This window comes from Dermacentor variabilis, chromosome 1 (assembly GCF_050947875.1).
Source record: "Dermacentor variabilis isolate Ectoservices chromosome 1, ASM5094787v1, whole genome shotgun sequence".
NCBI lineage: Eukaryota > Metazoa > Arthropoda > Arachnida > Ixodida > Ixodidae > Dermacentor > Dermacentor variabilis.
This window is the reverse complement of record NC_134568.1, coordinates 145,713,883-145,735,814: the sequence shown is the minus strand read 5'-3', so window position 1 is coordinate 145,735,814 and position 21,932 is coordinate 145,713,883. Positions and strand designations below refer to the sequence as shown.

Genomic DNA, 21,932 nt, shown 5'->3' with positions numbered 1-21,932 from the left:
TTATGTCATATGATTTCAGCACGTAAAACCCCAGAAATCAATTCAATTCACATTGTGTGTGGACTCCTCAAACTCGCGGCTAAGCATTTTGCACATTGGCCCCTCGGATTCAGCGAACAAGCACATTAAAGGTCGACTGCCTACACAACGTGCAAATCGCATCCCTGTTTCTGTATAGTGTTCAGAAACTCGAACGCGAACAATGTCGAAACAACTACAACACCTTATTTTATTTCCAGGTTCAACTGCATTTGCAACAGTGGCTTAATTCATAATTCTAACTGTACATGTGGATTACATCGTTAGAGACCGACTACAGAGCAAGTTCACATCGCGCTTTTATATAATTGCACATTAAAAAAACCTGCATTTCAAACTGACAAAGCTAACCAACAAATTACTAAATTGTTACTGTTTTAATAAACTTATTACTAAACTAACAACGTTAACCAGCTGATTAACTAACCATACAAATAGGTAATTGCTAAAATAATTATCAAACTAATAATTATCTAAACTCAATAATAAGTAACATAACAAACTGTTGTAACAAAACCAACCCAATCAATAAATTAATTACATACTAATAACCAAGTAATACACCAACTAAACTAAGTAAGGTAACTAACAAAATTAACTAATCAAACGAACAAGCCTAACGGATTAACTAAGTTATCTAACTGAAATAACAAAATTATTTACTAGTAACCTGCCCAACTGTAATAACCAAGCAAATATAATTAATTTACTAACTTATCAACTAATTACTAACACACTGCACTAGCTAACCAACTATAACTGACTTATACAACTAACTAACTAGATAAAATGCAAATGGAGACAGCCGAACGAAACAGTTTTTGCAAGTAAAGATACTGGAGGGAGGGGAGCGACGTCAATCATAAAATGGTGCTGTGTTTAATTTAAACAGAAATGCATTGCTCATTAAATTATTGTGCCTAAAGTTCCTATTGCGTGTTCACTCTACGAACATGCTGAAATAAATGTGGGAGAGGCACCTTTCCTAGTGAAAGATTTGCATGATCGCGCAGCCCGGCCATCTGGCATGACAGATTGTTCGCCTTCTACTTATACCAGCACATCTGTTGCCACCTTCTGTCCCTATATGAAACTTTCGGGGAAGCTTCATGACCCGATGAAAAGTATTGAAGGACCCTAGCATAATGATAAGAAACGGGAAGAGAGTGTGGATCAGAGAGCCAATGGAGATAGCCGATATTCTAGCTGACCATTAAGAGAAAAAAAAAAAAATCTGAGGACACCTAAGCACTTCTTATAAGTTCTGAATGCGTGAGCATTATATCCATTTGAATGCTGCTGAGTGGTCCTTCGAGTTATGAACTCCTCGCGAACAAGCAAGCACGTCGAGACTCATGACCAAGGCCAGTACGCTTTGATCCATGACATCCTGCTACCGTTCCCAACTGCCATAGAATCTAATGGGGACACTACGGAGTAAGCTGCGGCAATTTTAACGTCACTGTTTTCATCACGCTGGGCTTGGCAATGGAAATTTCAGTCCAAGTAGCATGATGTCATAAATCAGAGTGCATAAGCCTGCTATTTAGGAGGCGCTGGTCTAGCCCAGTGGGTAAGACAGGTTCAAAACTCTCTACCATCAACGTTTTTCCTTCCGAATTTATTCCGTTTTTTTATACATTAATTTCTTTATAGTGTTTACAGAGGCGAAGTTAGAATGCAAGTGAGAGCTTGCGCAGAGAAGGAATGCACTGATAACACAGGCTTCCAAGAGCAAGAGCAAGGGTAACATGGTGTCATGGCGATGCCCTCTCCCTTCACGCAACACCTGGCATGCCAGCACAGCAGCAGGTGTCCCCTTTCGGCTGCTTTGCTCCGTCGAGGCACGCACATGACTTGGCGTCGCAGCCAATGTGAATTAAGGTGCCGTTTCGCTGCTACAGATGCGGGATTTTTTGCTCAATGGGACATTTGACGCTTTCACATAAAAAAATAGAGCTGGGCAGGCCATGTAATGCATAGGACATATAACCGGTCGACTATTAGAGTTACAGAATGGGTGCCAAGGGAGGGAAAGTGCAGTCGAGGGCGTCAGAAAATTAGGTGGTGTGTTGAAATTAGGAAATTTGCAGGTGCAAGTTGGAATCGGCTAGTGCAAGATGGGTAATTGGAGATCGCTGGTAGAGGCCTTAGTCTTACATTAGACATAAAAATAAGCTGACGATGATGATGGTGATAACAAAAAATTGTACCTTTGGATTCAAGTGTCGTAATGTTATCGCAGGTGCAAGCAGATGAATACATATAATTTGTCTGCCGCCTAGCAGGAACACAGGCCATGACCGAATGGTGACCCAAGATGCATTGAATATGTTAAGAAACAAAGCGTATGTAGAATAGTCAAGTAAAACAATCTTAGGAAATTTCAGGCACATTTCAGTGACCTAAACCAGTGAAAGAACAGCTGTTTCTTTTACAGGGCTCGTGCTTTCATCGGGGCATCATTTGACTACACGTTTGGAGAGCTTACAGCACTGCTGAACAGTGTTATTTCCATGCAACTTAATGAACTGGATCATACTACATACATACTGGGTTGCCTCATACTGGGTTCATTCAACTGAAACTTTGGGGGAATAGGCTCCAATGTAATGTCTGTGCAGAGACGATTTCAACTGAAATGTTCATTCAAGAGAGGTTTGTCGAAGTGATGTTTATAGCCTTATACATCCCTACTCATTTGTCTGTGAGAATGTGACTGTTGTGTAGCACTTGCATGGAATAAATGCCTTTGCAGCCGCGCATTGTGAAAAGCAGCGACTTCACGAACCCTGCCATTACTTATTGTCTTACCCTCCCATTTTTTAAATGCTCAAAGTATGTGTTGCCTGGAAAGAGGAGCTTTGATGTTGGTGTTGTTTCTTGACGCAGAAAGAGCGTCGGCTGCTTGGAAACAAGAGATTGGATCTAGACGCTGCAAAGAACAGACTTCGTAAGGCCAAAGCTACTGATCCAGCAGTGAGTTGTGACAGATTTTTGTTCTTTGTCTGTTTTATGCTTCATCCTTCCTTGACTTAATACATTTCAGGTATTCTTAATTTTAATTAAAGTTCTACAGGTTTTGAACTGAAAATGTACAGTTCACAACTACATTGTCTCTCAGTACACCAAGGAAAAAGAAAATCAAGCAAAACTTCTGTATTGGAGAAGGGGCACTAAAGAGCAATACTTGATAAGATGGGGGGGGGGGGGTCTTTAATCTTCATGTTAATGCATGTGGCCAGCAGACTGCATGTTTGAGATCCCTGATCTCTGGTGCCAGATCACAGTGCACCCTGCACCAACTTAGATTCCTATACTTACTTGAATGTGACCATTTAGCTGACAGTTAGTTTCTTGTACTTCCGTACTTTTTTTTCTACCGACTTTTTCTTGTTCCATCAGAGAAAGGAGACCAGCAAGGACACAGTTTAGCTGATGATGATGAGCAGAACGAAGCAGTTTGATTTTTGGGAAGTAACAAGACCATCTGCTCAAAAGCTTGAGACCATGCGAATCTCGGAGAGTTACAACCACTATAACTACTGGTTAAAAAAAAAATAAATGTTTCCTGTTGTACAGCTGTTACCTACATAATAGGTTGAATTAGAATGCAATTCATGTGTTATTATTGTGATCTCTTTTTTTCTTCTTGAGTTAAAGCATGAGTAACATAAGCAAGAATCTTCATTTAAAGTGCAGTAATAAATTAATTATTATTCCTTTTGTGTACAAGTGTGTGTGTGTGTGTGTGTGTGTGTGTGTGTGTGTGTGTGTGTGTGTGTGTGTGTGTGTGTGTGTGTGTGTGTGTGTTTGTTCAAAGCAGGAAAGATAACGTGTGAAATAAATGAAAAAAATTACTTGCCTAGCATCCTATTTTGAAATAATGTTATCATTGATAGCCATGGTTTGTTAATTGGTGAACATTGATTTCTTTTGAAGTATATATGCCACTATTTATGTTGTTGTGTGTTGTATCTTTTTCCTGCTGCTTACTGGCCTCCAAAGTCAATCCTGACGTTCTTGAGAAAGAAATTCAACAGGTAAAACTGGTCGTTGTCAACACAAATTAGCTTTACTTCCATGAACAAGTTGTCTTAGATGTTTTTATTGATTCTTTAACACATGCCTGGATTTGTTACTTGTGGAAAATAGGCATTGCACATTTGGAGGGGTGTGATTAATGGCCAGATTAAGAGTTGGTGAGTCAATTTTTACAGCGAAGCAGTTTCCGGTTAGGCCTCCGTCCATTTTTCATGTGCATGTGCAAAAACTGTGGGCTAATCCTGAGGATAGTGCAGAAAGGGTCCAAGTGCAATGGCTCATACCCCTGTGGACTCCAGGTAGTGGGCTCTGGGACCTGTAACGCACCCTTGAACTACCTTGTCACACCTGGGACCCAAAGAGGTTCCAGGCACAAGGGTCAGAACACATACTACGATCGGATCTTAGCCCAAATGGCCAACTCGTGTCGGCCATGTCTGTGTTTGCACCACCCTCACTCTGTTGGCATTCCAAGCGCTTGTGTATGTAGTTTCCTTTTGCTCTCCCATGGTGGCAGTCCCATTGAAACATCACGATTGTCTAGTTTCCTACGGCTCCACAGGGCAGCGGTCCAATCGTCCACATGAATGACAATAAATGTGTGTGCATACCTTTCATCACGACCACGGATCAAGCCAGTAAATGAGTTCATACCTTGTTCAAAATTCTGTGTCACCTCTGTGTCGTGTGCTAAACAGCTTCGATGGTCATTCCCTTCAGAGTGGAATGGTTCATGATTTTTTAAAGAGTGCTGTCATAAATATTTATCTAGTTTTTTTTTTATTTCTTTAATGGATAGCTGTCGACTCCGTAACATAATTACGGTCTGAATTGCTACGGAGGAGCAGTGCTGAAACACGATGAAGACAAGCTGAGTCGCAAAGAAGACAAGCACATGTTCAGGTTCATGAAGCAAATGCAGGTTCATGAAGCACATGTGCAAAATATAATAAATAAGGTACCAGGAGTAAAAGGCAAACTTGGTAAAGGCTACCTCATGGTAGGCTCCCTGACTGAGTGTGTCTTACATTTCTTTCTGCTTGTCAGTGAACAGTACTGCTGACAAGTGTGCAACCTACTGCTTCATGCAACCCACATGCTTCTTCAGGTTCCGGGGGAGCCTCTTACCATTGCACAGAATTTCTAAGGGCCATATTCTGGGTAGTTGGGTAGCATATCACTTTTGGGGATGTCACTTTTCTTATAGTTACGCTAATCAGCAAAGCTTGTGGCCAAAATGTTCGTAGCTCCAGTGATGTGCCAGATGCCATGACGGACAAAAGCAAATGTATCCCCAGTAATGATTAACCAAGAGCGCAACGCCATTAGCTTTTCTAGTGGCATTGGAGTTTTCTAGGAGCACTAGCGGGTTCTTAAGACCACATGTGAGTGTCTACATGTGTCGAGCAGTTGGGTGTACCTAAGTGCTTTTCCCAGTAATTCAGCAAAGAGACTCTAGAGTCTGTGGTTATGAATTACTTGCATTTAAGGTGTCAAAATATTCTTTAAATGTAGTGTCTTGCTTATAGCTAAATTCTAGGTATTTTGCATGATATTGGGAATCACTGTCTACAGTTATTTTAAAACTGCACATTTACATTGCTCGTGTTAACAGGCAGAGAAGGATGTGCGTTCCTGCCAGTCTGACTTTGACCGTCAAGCTGAAATCACTAGGCTCCTGCTTGAAGGAATCTCGAGCACTCATGTATGTATTCATGATTATATACACTGTTACATCAAAGTTCTCATGAATTGTTGAGTGCTTTATAAAAGTCTAGTTTTATCCATATCATCTGACTTGGCCTTGAGTAAACTTGCATCATTAAGTTCACCAGAGTGTAAATTTATGCTGGGTATAAACTTAGAATTCAATTCAAATATGGAGAGTGTGGCTTGCATTAAAATGAGTCTTTTTTTCATGTTATCAAGTCAACTTTTGTTGATCAAACTCCTCGGAACCCTAGGTTTGGGTTTGAATTATCTGAACTTGAATAAAATATGGTTCAAAGTAGAATTGTGATGTTCACACAGATTAATGTGGACATCCACTTACACAATCCTAATGAAAGGACATGCAGAAATAAAGTTAATCATTACTTTGCCAAAGATCCTGTGAAATTTGAAAAACCCTGACGCAGTCTCAAATATGCTGCGATAGAACTAATTCTGCCTGTGTAATCGCCAGCCTTACTTATAATTACAGCGTACATATTGCTGTTTGGTTTGACTTCACACAGCAAATCAAGAGCCTGCACCATGGTTTGTGGTAGCTTAGCTTTTGCAGATTGCTTAAGCTAGATGCACGGCTCGCCGCTAGCAGGATTTAGGAGCAACACCATCATAAATAGCCCATCAAATTGATGCAATTGTTGAGTTAGGCAGGAGCATGTTTGGTTTGTGAGTGGTATATTTGAAAGCATCCCTGGTGCGGTGATGCAAGCGAGAGGCCGCATTGGCATTTTTCAAATTTTACTAGCTTTCGTCTGAAAATGGAAAATAGAGCTACGCTAAAGATATTGCACTGCAAACAACTGTAACTGTGTTTACAAATATGCTTTAGTAACCTCGTATTGATAAATTAACTAATCACTACCAATCAGTTAAGGAGAAAAAAAATAATGGAGCCTTCTTTAAGTGGCTGTTAATGAAATGCAGTTGGTTTCATCCACATCGAAGGCTTCAGATGTTTTTAACTTAGTGCATAGTAGCTAGGACACCCGGTATATAGCATTCAGAGGGAAATGAGAAAGCACTTGATTGGCTTTTCAGTGATGCACTGCAGAAAAATGTGGACATCATGAACTGCTTCGTGTGCAAATTTTAGGTAATGTATACTTTCACAGTTTGCACTGCATTCCTGCACTAGCTGGCACTGTTAAATCAGGCACACTGGACCCATAAATGTCATGTTCACTGTGAAAGAAACATCTTTAGAAATTAATTTTAGCAGACTTGGTTCTTTGAGGGTTGGAGTAGTACAAGTTGACAAATGTGGCCAACTCTCACTGCCACTTAAAAGTGAGGCTGTGCCACTCTCTCGGACTTCACACAGCTGTTTTGCCACATGTGTTAACATTTTGTAATGATTCGGACAGGATGTCGAAGAGCGAAGGACCCCAGCAAGAAAAGAAAATTGCTTTGTATGTATCTGTTAGACTGTGCTGCTTTAAGCATCTACAAATTCTGCTAAAGCAGGATTTTTAGGGAGCACCGACACAATATTTGTTAGTCTTCTTTTTTTTTTTCTTTATATGAAGATCTGGTACCCCTAACCCCCCAAAAGGTACTGTCGAGCCTTGCAGCGCCCTAAATAATTTAATAGCTTTTTTTACAGCCAGTTTCGGTTTCGTTTCTAATGTGTAGCGATGTCATAACGCAGTATGTGGTCACGTAAGAACAGGACATTGCGATGTTTTGACACTCACTCCAGCTCATTTGGTTGTCTGGTATGCTGCTACATGAGCCCTTGCAATGAATAGAAGCATACAAGGTAACTGAGCGAGCTGGAGTGAGTGTCAAAACATCGCAATGTCCGGCTCCCACTGGCTGTAGAAAGGATATTATAATAAATTATTTACGCGGCTTTGAGGCTTGTCACTACTTTTTTTATAGTTTAGAGGTCTTTCATTGATGCAAAAAAATTGAATAGTCAGAAATATATTGTCAGTACCTCTTTAATGATTGTCCAGGGATTAATAACCAGTTATGTAAATATTCATTTGGAATTTTTCAGAAATAGTAACCATAAATAGCTGTCAAACAACACAATTGTGTGTTATTGTCACATATTTGTTGCTTCTCTTACAGGGAGAGATAAGCATTTAAATCTCCTTGCTCTCTCAGAAAGCTTTGTTTTTGTGTTTTTGCATGTCTACGTTATGTGTGAAAAAAAGGCGGAATATTTGGACAGAAGATTATGTAAAACATGTCTAGTACAGTAATGCTCGTTCAGGAAGCCACATGTTCTCTTTGAGCGCCCACCTTTTGTCACATGCCACTGCACTTCATTTGGAGAGGTAGAGAAAGCAACGATCTCTTTGTGAGAACTTCCATGGGTTTTTCATTCCAGCAGAAAATAGAAAATATATGAGTTTCTTCATGACTTTCGTAGGTCCCTACCTAAGCATCAGTGTTTTTTGCAAATTCGTTGGCTTTAGTTTTTGTATGTTCCTTTCTGGCTGACTAACATTCTTTTTTTTTTTTTTCATCAGCTTTTGCAGCCATACACATTGAGCTGGAGAGGATGTAATCATGTATTTGTGCTTGCAGTTATTTCGCATATACAAGTCTAAAAACATTAAACTAGGGCATACATGCATACCCTGTAAGACATCGTGATCTGTGCACAAAGCCATGTTCTCACTGTGCGAGTCACACATTGACCTTCAAAAGCCTTATTCCATGCAATTCATCACAGAAGGGCCCAAGAAGTGAAAATCTTTATTCAAATCATTAGTAGATTCCTTTCAGGTGCTGAGTATAGATGTGGACACAGCAAAACAATGGCTCAATATCAGAATTATCTTAATGAAAATAATGGTATCTAAAGTGTCTTGCATACAAATAAAAAACATGTGCTTGGTGCATGATCTTAACCCCAGGTGGTCGAAATTTCCGGAGCCCTCCACTACGGCGTGCCTCATAATCAGAAAGTGGTTTTGGCACGTAAAACCCCATAATTTAATTTTTAACTAGAATTGTGATGGAGCAATAAGGAGACAGATGATAGAAACAGCACGAAAATGTGTGCCTGTATGTGTAATTTCTATTGTCCGTGACCTTATTGCTGTGCCACAGTATTGGTAAGTCCAGCATACATCATAATACACTTCTGTAGACCCATGTTGCAAAATTAATTAGTATGCACAAACTTTATTAGAGAAAAGAGAACAGATGTCTGACCATTTGTTCACAGCACCAGCATGTGGTCATGTAGTGGGTTCTGTTCTTCCATTCTATATGAAATTAATTATTTGCTCATGCTAATTTCTCTTATAACTGAGTGTTTATGAAGCTCACTGCATGTGATATAGTCAATGTGTTTCCATACCTCAAATGTCTTTTTAGAATTACGGCATGGAGTCTACATTCCAAAATTTCCAATCATTCCAATATTCCAAAATTTAGAATATTATTGAATATTATATTTTTAATATTCATATTCGATTCAACAACTAGGTATTAGAAAAGTTTCGAATATTTGATTGCGTAGAAATATTCTAAACAAATCGAATATATTGCTGGCTGTGCAGGAGCTAACATAGTTCTTAGCATTTATTCCTATCCAATCTAAGAGAGTGCGTCTCATATTGTGCTGATTTTTGCTATAATTTCATGCTGCTGGCGAAATTTTCCACTTCCAGCCTCAACTGTCGTTACACCAAAAATCATTCCGAACCATGCAAGCCCAACCACGCATACCTAACCACACATACCCAACCACGCAGACCCTCTGTGTAGCACAAAGAAGTTACTGAACTAATTGAATTTCTCAAAGTAAAATATGTCATAAAAATGGTAAAATACGACATTTTCTTATGACATTGTCACAACCTAAAGACATGATAGCGTCGGATTGTAATTTGAATATATGAGAAAACAGTTTTATTATGCGGAAACTCACACACAAACCCCTTTTCCAGCATTTCTACCATTCATAGACTGACTACAGCGTTCGAGATTTGTGCACGCCTGCGCGCGAAAATTTTGGAGGCCACGGAGCTCCACGCCTGGTTCCTTGCAACATCTCTAGATGGCGCTTTCCTCCACCACATCGCGGCCCACGCAAGAGGCCGCGTTTCTGCCAGAAAGCTTGCCTTTGTGCATAGTGTTCACCACCAACGTTTCCCAGTAAACATTACGGTTACATAAGCTGCAGTTGCCGCGAAACGTGAGAAGCAGTCAGGGATCGTTGAATGCTATCGCATTCCACTCTTAAAGGCGAAGCTAAGTCTCCTCCAAATTTTCGCAAGCTCCATACCCAATTCTGAGCTTATTGCTTGACAGCAAATACAATGAGTGATGGCTGGTGCAGGGTCACATGCCCCTGAGTATATGGTAAATTAATGCGGTATAATAAGGCACAGGTTGGCGAGAACACATAACTAGTGGAAATTAGTCAATGTCTCCAAGGCTTACATGTGCCAAATACACAATAATTTAGTATAACAGCCACTAGAAGAAGAAGAAGAAGAAAACAAATTTCAATTAAAAGAATGGTCCGGCAGTTCTGGTTGTGGTGGCTTACTAGGTGATTTTTTTTTTACCAATGACAACAGAATTACAATGTTCCAACATCATGTTAAAATAAACCAGTTTGCTAAAAAATGCATGTGAATAGCATTATTCAAAATTCGATTCATTATTCAATGCTAAGTATTCGTATGCAATTCGTATTCAAAAATTTTGACATTCCCACACCTTTACATTTAACTCATTCAAAAAATCAAATTATTATTATCATCTGCTGGGGTATGTTTTTTAATGATGCTGAAGATGAAAGAATTGTGTTAAATTTTCAGGACAATTAATTAGCACCTGAAGGAGATATACATAGGGAAAGCAACGGTATACAGCCAAGTTTCAGAGTCGACTTCATTTTTAGGGCTTTGTAAGGATGGGCATTGTCTGGCTGAAGCAAAGTCACCAGTAAAGTTTCGTTCGTTCTCTGTTGTCCTCGCTTCTCAGTTGGAACTTGAAGCTTCTCGGACGATGATCGGCAGTTGTTGATCAAACGCAGACAGGAAGCGATGCAGATCAGATGTACAAGAAATATATATAGGTAAACTTTTCTATATACATGGCAGGTAAAACAAATACATTACAAACTTGAACAATTGAGAAACAAAGTCTCGCTCTTCAACTGTCTCCATGACTGTTACAGAGCCCAGACTCGTTTTAACGTACATAGTACGGAGGCTCACTGATCTATCAGCAATCCTGATTTCAGCCAAGTCTGAGGGACAGCATGTCGTCCCGATTTTTATAGCCCAAATATACAAAGAAAAAAAAGGCGGTAGGGCTGTTGGCCCGTCCCACAGGTTCAGTTGCCAATCAGAGTCAACCGTTTGTTAAGCCACAACCCAGAGGGATGGGCTTACTCTTAAAAATAAACATATTGGAAAACAAAGCTCTTTTCCTTCTTCCCTAAAACTCCGTTGCCCTCTCATTTCTCCGTAGTTAGCGACGCGCTCAGCAAAACACGCCAGGCCCGAACAAGTTATCGCTAGGCCGCCTCAAATCCCAAGGGCATCTCTAGGCCGCAAATGTCTCGGAAGCAGGGGCATTGACACCACGTAGTGCAGCTGTACTCAAAGTTTGTCCGCGTGGGGGACTGATGGCCCTCCTTGTCCTTCAAGCGTATTGTCTACAAGACAAAGTTCTCCGAGTGAGTGTTTCCAAGACGCCGCCGTCCGAATGCACTCTTCACATGTGCACCGCATCCCTACAGCGTGCACTGTAAGCTGGCCTTCGACACCACATCGGCAGTCGCACCCAACAACAAGGCTGGCGATTTCATTCCAGACGCGTAGAAGAATAGATCCCTGCTCAGTACATGCGGCATGGGGTCAAAGTTGCTAAGCCCTTCTTAACCTCGGCGGCGCCTCCAATTAGTCAGGTACTCGGAAGCCAGATCCGCAATACCGTGTACAGCGGTCCCTTTCAAGGCTGGTTTGTGTGGACTCGTGTGACCGTCGGCGGACTGCCGACACCATGCGCACAATACCGACTTCCCGGAATCGACACTCGCCCTCCTGGCGCCTGCCACGACGCGTCACCCAACACCGCGCGGTGCCTGTGACCCCACATAACACAGCAACTGTTGCCCGGCTGACATGGGGGGAAGTGAACCCCCTCTCTATACACAAAGCACGTGGCCGATTCGTGACACTTAAGAACACGAACAATCAGAGCGACCTTACACGTCCCTCCTAAAGAGTATACTGGGCTCACAATGTGCCCAGCTATCCTACAAGAGCCAAAAGCCGCTGTATCGTAAAATTTAGGCTCTGAAGGTTCCGTCAAAGAAAATTGACATAAGCTGCCCAACACGGGTGCTGCGGAGCCCGTAAGGAACAGGAAAATGAACTAAAAGGACCACGAAAAAAAGAACAATTTTCTCACAGCGATAAAAGAAAAGGGCGAAGGCTCAACACATTCATGGCAGTGAGCATGCAAAAGAAATACTCATGTAAGTACAGGAACACTTTCCAACGCGCTGCACTGCTCAACAGCAGAAAAGTGACATATAAAGGGTATATACATAGTATGTGCACAGTCTTATAACCCTCACACACATGGACGACAACAACCACCGAAAGTTCCATCAAGGCTGAACTGTCCCACGCACACGTCCTTCGGGTGAACGGGAACATTCACGCCTGTCCTAGCTGGCATGGCTGTTTCCGTCTATCCTTTCTTTTCTGCTCTTTACTCGGTTGGCTCCCATGAACGATTCGAGAGCCTTGACAGTGCATCAGCATTGGTGTTACTTGTTCCTTTCCGGTGACGCACCGTTACATTGTAGCGCTGTAGTGAAAGCGCCCATCTTGCTAACTTGGCCCCCTGCGGGGTGCTGGTTGTCAAATATGACAATGGGTTATGGTCAGAGACAACATTCACCACTGCTCCGAAAAGCCAGTAGTCAAATTTCTTGAGTGCCCAAATAATAGCAAAGGCTTCTCTCTCTATAGTCGACCAGTGCGCCTGTGTCGGGTTAAAGCGATGGCTAGCAAAAGCGATCGGCTTTTCTTTTCCGTCCGCTGACATTTGAGCTAAACAGGCACCGGCCGCCGTCGCCGACGCATCAGTGAATAGCCAGTACGGCTGATGAGGCTCAGGAGTGTTAATGGCGACAGCCTGACAGAGAGCTAACTTTAGACTTTCGGACGCGCACTGCGCATCTTCCGACCATTGAATTGAATTATGAACCCCTCGCCTTGTCAAAGCTGTAAGCGGGCTCGCCACGTCGGCGTAGTTTGAGACATAGTCCAGATAATACCCGCAAAGCCTCAACAGACTTCGCAACTCTTCCTTTAATAGTTCAAGAACTCTGTAAAGAAACGTCCTCTTTCGTTTACATCCTTCCTCCAGCTCGATGCGGTGCCGCCCTACTTTCGCCCTCCCAGGCTTTCCGTCAAAGACGCAGCGATGTTTCTCAAATACCGCCTCGATTTCCGCGCGCGCATCAGATCCCAAATGAGCTAGCTTGTCTTCAGTTATTGCGTGCTGGCTCGCTGAAGTGCATACAGCTTGCGGCGCGTATTCCACCTCACCAAATTCTCCGTCTTCCTCGAACACTACCCCCACATGACTCACTCTAGCGTAGTACGGCCTGAGTCGGTTAGCGTGCACTACCGAAGTCTTTCTGTCATTTATTTGCAAGCGATACGAGTGTTCTCTCTCTCTCTCCCAATAACTGTGAAAGGACCCAACCACCTGGCAGCCATCTTGGTTGCCCGATCTGTGTCAAAGAGGAGTACTTGGTCCCCGACCTTAAATTCTTTAGTCCGTGCCCTCCTATTGTAAACTTCAGCATATTTGCTCTGGCGCTCAGTGCTTGTCAACTCAGCTACACTCGCGGCTAGTTCTAGTTGCTCCCGCAGCTGCTGCAAATATTTGGCAGGTTTCTCTCTCAGAGTTGAGGGCACCACGATCTCACCCATCCAAGTTTGCTGCAATATTGATAGGGGCCCATTTGGGTTTCTACCGTACAATAGCCTGAACGGCGCCACCCCGGTGGTATCATGCGGCACTTCGCGATAAGCCCACAGAACAAATGGGATGAGCTTGTCCCAGTTTCTTCGGTCCCGCTCCATTACATGATACAACATATTTTTGAGGACTCTGTTCCATCTCTCAACCACTCCATTGCTCTCAGGGTGTTCAGCAGTGGAGAACCTGGGTGAGCAACCCAGTTTTTCCAACATTAGCTGTGTCAGTTGAGCTTTAAAGTTCGTGCCTTGGTCTGAACAGATCGTTTCCGGCACTCCAGTATGGCTGAAAATCTCCAGTAAAGCCTCGCATGTGGCCCTCGCTGTCAGGGATCGGAGCGGCACTACCTCAGGCCATCTCGTGCAAAGATCGACAAGACACAAAGCATATTTGTGGCCCCTCGCAGATGGCACCTCAATAGGCCCAATGATGTCCACATTGACCACCTGAAATGGATGCTCCGGTCGCATAAGCGGCGTGATGGGGACTTTATTGCTCTGACGGCTATCTGAACGTGTTTGACACTGGTGGCACGTCTGACAATGCCCAGCGATTTCCTTCTCCATTCCTGGCCAGAAGAAACTGTACTTTATCCGGAGCTTTGTCTTTTTCGGCCCTAAGTGTCCACCCCACAATGACTCATGCGCGAGCTGCAATACCTCAATGCGCTTTTCTTCTGGTAGGACCAGTTGTCTGACCTTGGCTCCCGCTAAGGAATCCCAATGGTACAAAAGTCCATCTGACACGAACATGCCAGCTTTACCGTTTCTCGCATCATTCCAGGCCTTTTTCAGGCTTTCATCGGCAAGCTGAGCAGCTCGAAATTTCTCCCGCTGACTGGCACCCCAGTGATATCTTGTATGAAACTATTCTCTTGCAATACAGGGATGTTGTCTGTCGTTTCTTCACAACTTAGGCCGCAGTCTGGCTCAGTGTTATCGACTATTTCGACTGATCGAACTCCAACGGAATTGGCTACCCGCGGAATACTTTCTCGTTCAAACTCGTCTTTTTCCTGCGCCTGTAGTAGTTCCCAATCTTCCTTTGACAACAGGCAGTCAACCCCCTTTGCAAGTTCGTCTGTAACCGCGCACACCAGATCGATCCTCTGCAGTTGTATCACAGCCCCCGGGCGATGCATGCCTACGGGCAGCGTAGCTAGGTTAGCTCGAATGGTCTTTCCGAATGCCGACTCGAGCCTTACTGTTCCCGATGGCTCCTGTAAAACGACGGGCAACATGCTTTTACGGACGACCGTTATCTCACTACCTGTGTCCAACACAGCTTCCGTTGCTATATCCCCGCACATGATAGGGATGAGGTCCAGCTTTGACCTCCCTGATCTAGCATGTTGAGCTAAGATTTCTACTCTAGCGCTAAGCACCCTTTCTTGCTCTGGTAGAGGTTCTTCACTTACAACAGCAACCTTCTGTACCCTTTGTTTTTGCACAGTCGGTGCCCTCCCCTGTTGTTCTTTATTTGAAGCTTTTGGGCAGTCTCTGGCTAGGTGTCCCTGTATATGACACACGTGGCATTTTAAATTTGTCCTCTGCGGGCTAGCTAGTTTTGCTTGCTGCGTCAATGAGGCTGTTGCGGCTGGCTTAGTTGCTCGTCCTTTCCCTTTAGCTTGTTCGAAAGTCTCCAGCACTTTCGCCACCTCCACTGGCTTAAACCACTCTTCGCCCTCCCGCAAAAGAACATATTCAAGGGCTTCTGAGCTTAGACTGGCTTTCATACGGTCAGCGACCATAAGCTCCGTCATAGCTTCTTTTGTGTTTACATTGCGAGATTGAAGGTAATAGGCCAAATAAGTTCTAGCGCGGGACGCAAACTGAGCCCAAGTTTCTTCCTTTCGTTTAGATGCCTTTTCAAACCTCTCCAAGTATTTAGCTGGCGTGAGCTTAAGTTCATCTAATACCGCCTTCTTTACAGTCTCATAATCTGTACATTCCTCGTCATTGAGGCTACGCAACAGATAACGGACCCGCTCAGTCAGCGCAGGCATGATCAAATGTACACGGCTATGTGCTGGTACTTGCAAAGATGCAAACAACTTTTCGACCTCATCAAACCATATCGGAACGTCAGCGTCGCACGGCAACCGGTATGCCTTAAGCACTTTAGCACATTGTGCTATTCCATCCGTGATGGCACCGCGCCGATCGCTTCCTTCCTACACCGAAGGCGGCCTGCCCGACTGCTCAAGCTCCACTCTCCGTAGAGCAATGCGTTCGCACTCTAGCTGTAGGCACACCTTTTCCAGCTCCAGCTCCAGGCGTCTCACCGCCATGGCTTCTGGATCCGTCGTGCTCGGAGCCTGCGCAGCGCCTTGCGCCTCACTATCCATTTCAGTATCCGACGTCTCAGACTCGGTCTCTCCGACACGTTGCAGCTCCTGCCGTCTCTGACCCTCTGTTTGTTCAGATGCAGTATCAATGTTTACGTTAGCCTCAATCGCATTTGCTGTTCTGCGCGTGAACACCATTAACCTCACTGAACAACAGCCATGCCAACCTAGACAAAACGTAAGGAATCCCGCTCACCCGTTGCTGCTGGGGGCGCCGCCTGACGTCCTTGTCCAGATGAATTGCAACCCTTGCGGAATTCGCTGATGGCCCTCTGATTCCTTGCGCCTGGCTTGCTGCTCGTTGCTCGTTGTGGGGCTTGCCGATCCTGTCGTGCTGCGCCAGTAAAGTTTCGTTCGTTCTCTGTTGTCCTCGCTTCTCAGTTGGAACTTGAAGCTTCTCGGACGATGCTCGGCAGTTGTTGATCAAACGCAGACAGGAAGCGATGCAGATCAGATGTACAAGAAATATTTATAGGTAAACTTTTCTATATACATGGCAGGTAAAACAAATACATTACAAACTTGAACAATTGAGAAACAAAGTCTCACTCTTCGACTGTCTCAATGACTGTTAGAGCCCAGACTCGTTTTAACGTACATAGTACGGAGGCTCACTGATCTATCAGCAATCCTGATTTCAGCCAAGTCTGAGGGGCAGCATGTCGTCCCGATTTTTATAGCCCAAATATACAAAGAAAAAAAAGGCGGTAGGGCTGTTGGCCCGTCCCACAGGTTCAGTTGCCAATCAGAGTCAACCGTTTGTTAAGCCACAACCCAGAGGGATGGGCTTACTCTTAAAAATAAACATATTGGAAAACAAAGCTCTTTTCCTTCTTCCCTAAAACTCCGTTGCCCTCTCATTTCTCCGTAGTTAGCGACGCGCTCAGCAAAACACGCCAGGCCCGAACAAGTTATCGCTAGGCCGCCTCAAATCCCAAGGGCGTCTCTAGGCCGCAAATGTCTCGGAAGCAGGGGCATCGACACCACGTAGTGCAGCTGTACTCAAAGTTTGTCCGCGTGGGGGACTGATGGCCCTCCTTGTCCTTCAAGCGTATTGTCTACAAGACAAAGTTCTCCGAGTGCGTGTTTCCTAGACGCCGCCGTCCGAATGCACTCTTCACGTGTGCACCGCATCCCTACAGCGTGCACTGTAAGCTGCCCTTCGACACCACATCGGCAGTCGCACCCAACAACAAGGCTGGCGATTTCGTTCCGGACGCGTAGAAGAATAGATCCCTGCTCAGTACATGCGGCACGGGGTCAAAGTTGCTAAGCCCTTCTTAACCTCGGCGGCGCCTCCAATTAGTCAGGTACTCGGAAGCCAGATCCACAATACCGTGTACAGCGGTCCCTTTCAAGGCTGGTCTGTGTGGACTCGTGTGACCGTCGGCGGACTGCCGACACCATGCACACAATACCGACTTCCCAGAATCGGCACTCGCCCTCCTGGCGCCTGCCACGACGCGTCACCCAACACCGCGCGGTGCCTGTGACCCCACATAACACAGCAACTGTTGCCCGGCTGACATGGGGGGAAGTGAACCCCCTCTCTATACACAAAGCATGTGGCCGATTCGTGACACTTAAGAACAGGAACAATCAGAGCGACCCTACATCACCCATAAACCTCAATATAAGTGCTTCAGTTTTTTAGTTGTCTTGGTGTGTGCATCAAAATTTTTTGTCTGACCGCTGTGGAGGTTGGTTTACATGAAACTTATTTTACAAACGACAATCAGGAAAGAGCATGACACTCCTCCACTCCACAACACACAAAGGTGCTGCGGCAAGGTTCATCAACTCTCCGATATCGCACAGAAAAGGCTCTTGAATCAGATCACAAACACACACTTGTAATTAACCCAAGATACAATGCACTGCAACAGTCACAGCATGTATGAGCAAAAGCTCACCGCAAGACCAATCGAGTATGCCCTCCCACCATGCTTGGGCTAACCAGGTAGCAGTCCATCAAGCACGAGAACGAGAAGTCGCAGGGCAAAGGTCCCACATAACTAACTCATTGGGGGCCTGTGAGCATCTGCTACGGCGACAAAGTGCTCAGCGGAAGAGAGCTCAAGTGGATAGGGTGCCTGGGGGCTGCCACTTGGGAGTCCAATTAGGGTGCGTCCCGGTGATGTATGCTTGTTTAGTGACTTGACGCCGGGAGGGAGAAGCATGGTTTGCCTGGGAAATTGGCTCCAGCATGCTAGCCATGTCTGCCATGTTGTGACTGGGGCAGCGGTTCCCGAAGATCGAGCAAAGCACCATGCGTGAGCTGGGGGATGAGGCATGGGAAGGCACTCAATCCCCACACTGCAAATGGATGTTTCTGAATGTTCCGTGCAGATTTGTTTTCTTGAAATTGATCACACTGAATTGTTTCTTATGAGTGTGAGACAGGGATATTAACTTCACAGGTTGATGTATCTGGAGTCTTACAAGATTATTCTGCTTCCAGGTGAACCATTTACGCTGCCTTAGTGACTTCGTAGAGGCCCAAATGTCATACTATGCTCAGTGTCAGCAGTACATGGCAGACCTGCAGAAAGAACTGGCCAAGTAAGTTCTTTTCTAAGCATTGCACCAGCTTTTGCCTTTAGGAGTGCTTTCTACAGAAACAAAAATGCAAGTAATGGGCAGTGGCCACACATTAACCTCTTATACACATACCAAGACAAGCCCAGTCCATTGGTATAATTGAGTTTGTAATTGCTTTAAAAGGGCTGAGTTCATGCTGTTCACTTCATATTGAGACGTGTATTTATCTTTATCAGGCGACCACGTTTCGCCGCTTAACCAATGTTATCACACAACGCGGGACGCGCCTGCATGTATCCGAAGTTTCTGGAAAGTTATCGATGCTTCTATCCGCTGTCTGTTGTCACCAGACCTTATGTTATCTGATTTCATCGCCTGACGCGAATGGTGTAGAACTTTGTGGAAGGCACGCGGGTCCCAACGATTAGTCTGGAACATTCGACGACTGCTGTATAAAAGCCGACGCGCTTGACCCGCTGATCAGATTTTCGACGATCGCCGACCGTGTTCACCGCTATCGTTGTGCTATAAGTGTAGCCTGTTTTTGTGGGTACAGGTTCGCCCAATAAAAGTTAGTTTTGTCTTTCACAGTATTGCTACTGTGTTCTTCAACGTCACCACCACGTGACAATATGTTAAATATTGATAATGTAGTAGCTTATTGTAGTAATGTTGTAAATATTGATAATGTAGTAGTGCTTCTGTATGTTTTGCGTTGAATGCTAAACTATTGCTGTTACACACTCTGTAGCAATAAAAGAAAGGCAGCAGAAACTTGCTTCACATGTTTACTTAGTTGCATAACAGATCATTGCCTGTTCTTGGACTGTCATGAGCATATTGTCACGGGCGAAACAACAGAGACAGCCAAGTGTCCACGTCTTTACCGGAAAAACAGACAACATTCTCCTCTTCTTCCAACCCCTCAAGCATGTACTATCGGCCAAAAAAGTAAACGGACCACGGCACCGCTGGCCGGAGCGGCTGCGGGGCCACACAGGGGCGCTGCTATCTCGCTCCGCGCGCTGACGGCGAGAGTGCCCCGAGTGACGCCAGACTTCGCCCTCTCTCTCTTACGGATCCTTGTCACACTTGATAAATTTCTAGTGCGCCGTTCGGTTGCTCTGCTGCTGACGGTCGCGACGAAGGGGACTGTGCATCGCCGGTAGTTTAGCACATGGCGCTGTCGAACAGTAGTGGACGGCCGCGGGGCGTCAAACTGCGCCACTGAGAAGGAACGAAGACTCGTTCTTAATGTTGTTTTGCTTATATTCACCATACCTCTCATATGAGTGCATTTCGCTGGCGTCCACCGCTGTTCGATTTTAGACAACACAACGAAAGCAGCCGCAACGGCGGCTACGGTGACACGCGCTTGCAGGTGCCAAGCTTTACTGCCGGCGCGGGTTCTCTGTCGATATTACTTTTCCGGCATTGTCTCCAGCAGTGGGTTTATTAACTATAGCAGTGCGCCTCTTCACACTGCTTTAATTCGCTACTACAATACACAGTCTGTTATGAAACTTTCTTTACAAAAGTACCGTCAGAAAGAGATGATTGGAAAGACTAATCGGAAAGACAAGTCGCTCGTGAAAGTTTATTCACGGAAGAAAATAAAAATTGGGGTTCCATGCGTTGAAGAGGTCCTCAATGGGATGAAAATTCGCCGTCGACTGCGATGACTTGGCCTACTCGCCTTGGCATCGAGATATAGAGCGCGGCCACTAGCTCCGGACGTCCGCGTAGTGCTTCCCACTCTTCCTTCACGGCATGCCAAAGCTGATCCGCTGTGCCACCACACAGGCGCCGTGAGGCAAGAGTCTTCTTCAACATTGCCCAAGTGTTCTCGATGGGGTTAAGATCAGCCCCGTTAGGCGGCCACGGAAGCTGACGCACGGCGTAGCTCTCCAGAAGTGCACTCACAGCGCGGGCTTTGTGCACAGGGCTGCGGTTGTGCTGGAACATGTAGCACCCGTCCCGGAATGGCCCGTCCAGAACGTATGGAATCAAGTGCTTGACGAGGAGTTCGCAGTACTTCGACCCAGTGAACGAGCCCTCAATCCGCACGAGTGGGCCAAGGCCGTCCTTACTGATGGCGCCCCAAACACTAACCGAGCAGCGGCCGCTGCTGAGCACGCTGTGGATGTGGCCGGGGTCATATCTGGGCATATGAGAGAGCAGTCATTAACATATGTCGGGTACAAAACTTAACGCGCAGCCACCTCACTCTGCTGTAGAAAAGAAAATAATGAAGGCTTAAATCATACCCTGTCTAACATTCAGCTTGCTGATATGCAATGACGCAAAAGAAACACTTCGTAGTCAATACTGCGCCTACGTGTAGTCATGCAGTAAGACGAGAAATGAGGCTGTACAGCATTCTTGAGGCTAGTATGCGTTGCAAACAATCCCTATTTTTTAGCACTGACTAGCTATGCAAACTTTACCCGCAACTTCCCTCAGCTGCAAGGATGACAGGTCGTACCTGCTGTTCAACGGACGCCACAGACGCTGCTGTTGGTCCCAGCGTGTGCTGAACGTTGACTCATCCGTGAAGATGACCTCCCGCCACTCCTCTGCAGTCCATTGCTCCAACGCTCGGGCAAAATTCAGTCGCTCTTCCCTCTGCTTCGTCGTCAGGTGCGGCTTCTATGCGGCAACGCAGTTCATGAGACCTGCCTCTCGCAGTCTGCTTCTGATAGTCTCGCTGCAGCAACTGAGGTCCAGTGCGTCGCGAATTTCCCTGGCGTTCAGAAAGGGGTCAACAACAGCGGCAGCAACTATCTGTTGGTCCTCTTCCAACGTTGTAAGCCTTGGCCGCCCACTGCGCTGAGCATCAGCAATTCTGCCGTATTCATCCCTATAGGCTTGAATAATGCGGTTCACCGATGTTCTGCTCCTCCTAGTGCGGCGGCAGATTTCACGCTGAGGGACACGTTCTATGCTAAGCCGCACGATGCGCCTTCTCTCCTCGATCGGCACCCGGGATGGCATTTTTGCGACGAAACGAATGCGACCGTTCTCGTTTTTAAACATTTCCTAGTCTTCCAGTGTCCAATGGCTGTACACAACCATATCTGGATAGCAGCGTGCACTACAAAGCGCGTCGCCGACACCGTTCCAGAGAATAAAAAGGAAATATTGAACGCCGGTGTCCTATTGGCCCCTTTGCTGTGGCACCGCGGATCAGCTGCATCATACCGCGAAAGAAGGGTGGGAAGCACTACGCGGACGTCCGGAGCTAGTG

At 45.2% G+C, this 21,932-nt stretch overlaps 1 protein-coding gene across 3 annotated transcripts in view; it reads left to right on the top strand.

Moving 5' to 3' along the window:
* The window catches only part of EndoB (SH3 domain containing GRB2 like, endophilin-B), a 92,818-nt gene that overhangs the window by 18,531 nt on the left and 52,355 nt on the right, over nucleotides 1–21,932 (top strand). For all 3 annotated transcript variants that reach the window (XM_075697259.1, XM_075697243.1, XM_075697252.1), the window contains exons 5-7: nucleotides 2,932–3,018; nucleotides 5,699–5,788; nucleotides 18,606–18,706. In XM_075697259.1, coding sequence (XP_075553374.1) covers nucleotides 2,932–3,018; nucleotides 5,699–5,788; nucleotides 18,606–18,706 — 278 coding nt within the window. The remainder of the gene's footprint in view (nucleotides 1–2,931; nucleotides 3,019–5,698; nucleotides 5,789–18,605; nucleotides 18,707–21,932) is intronic.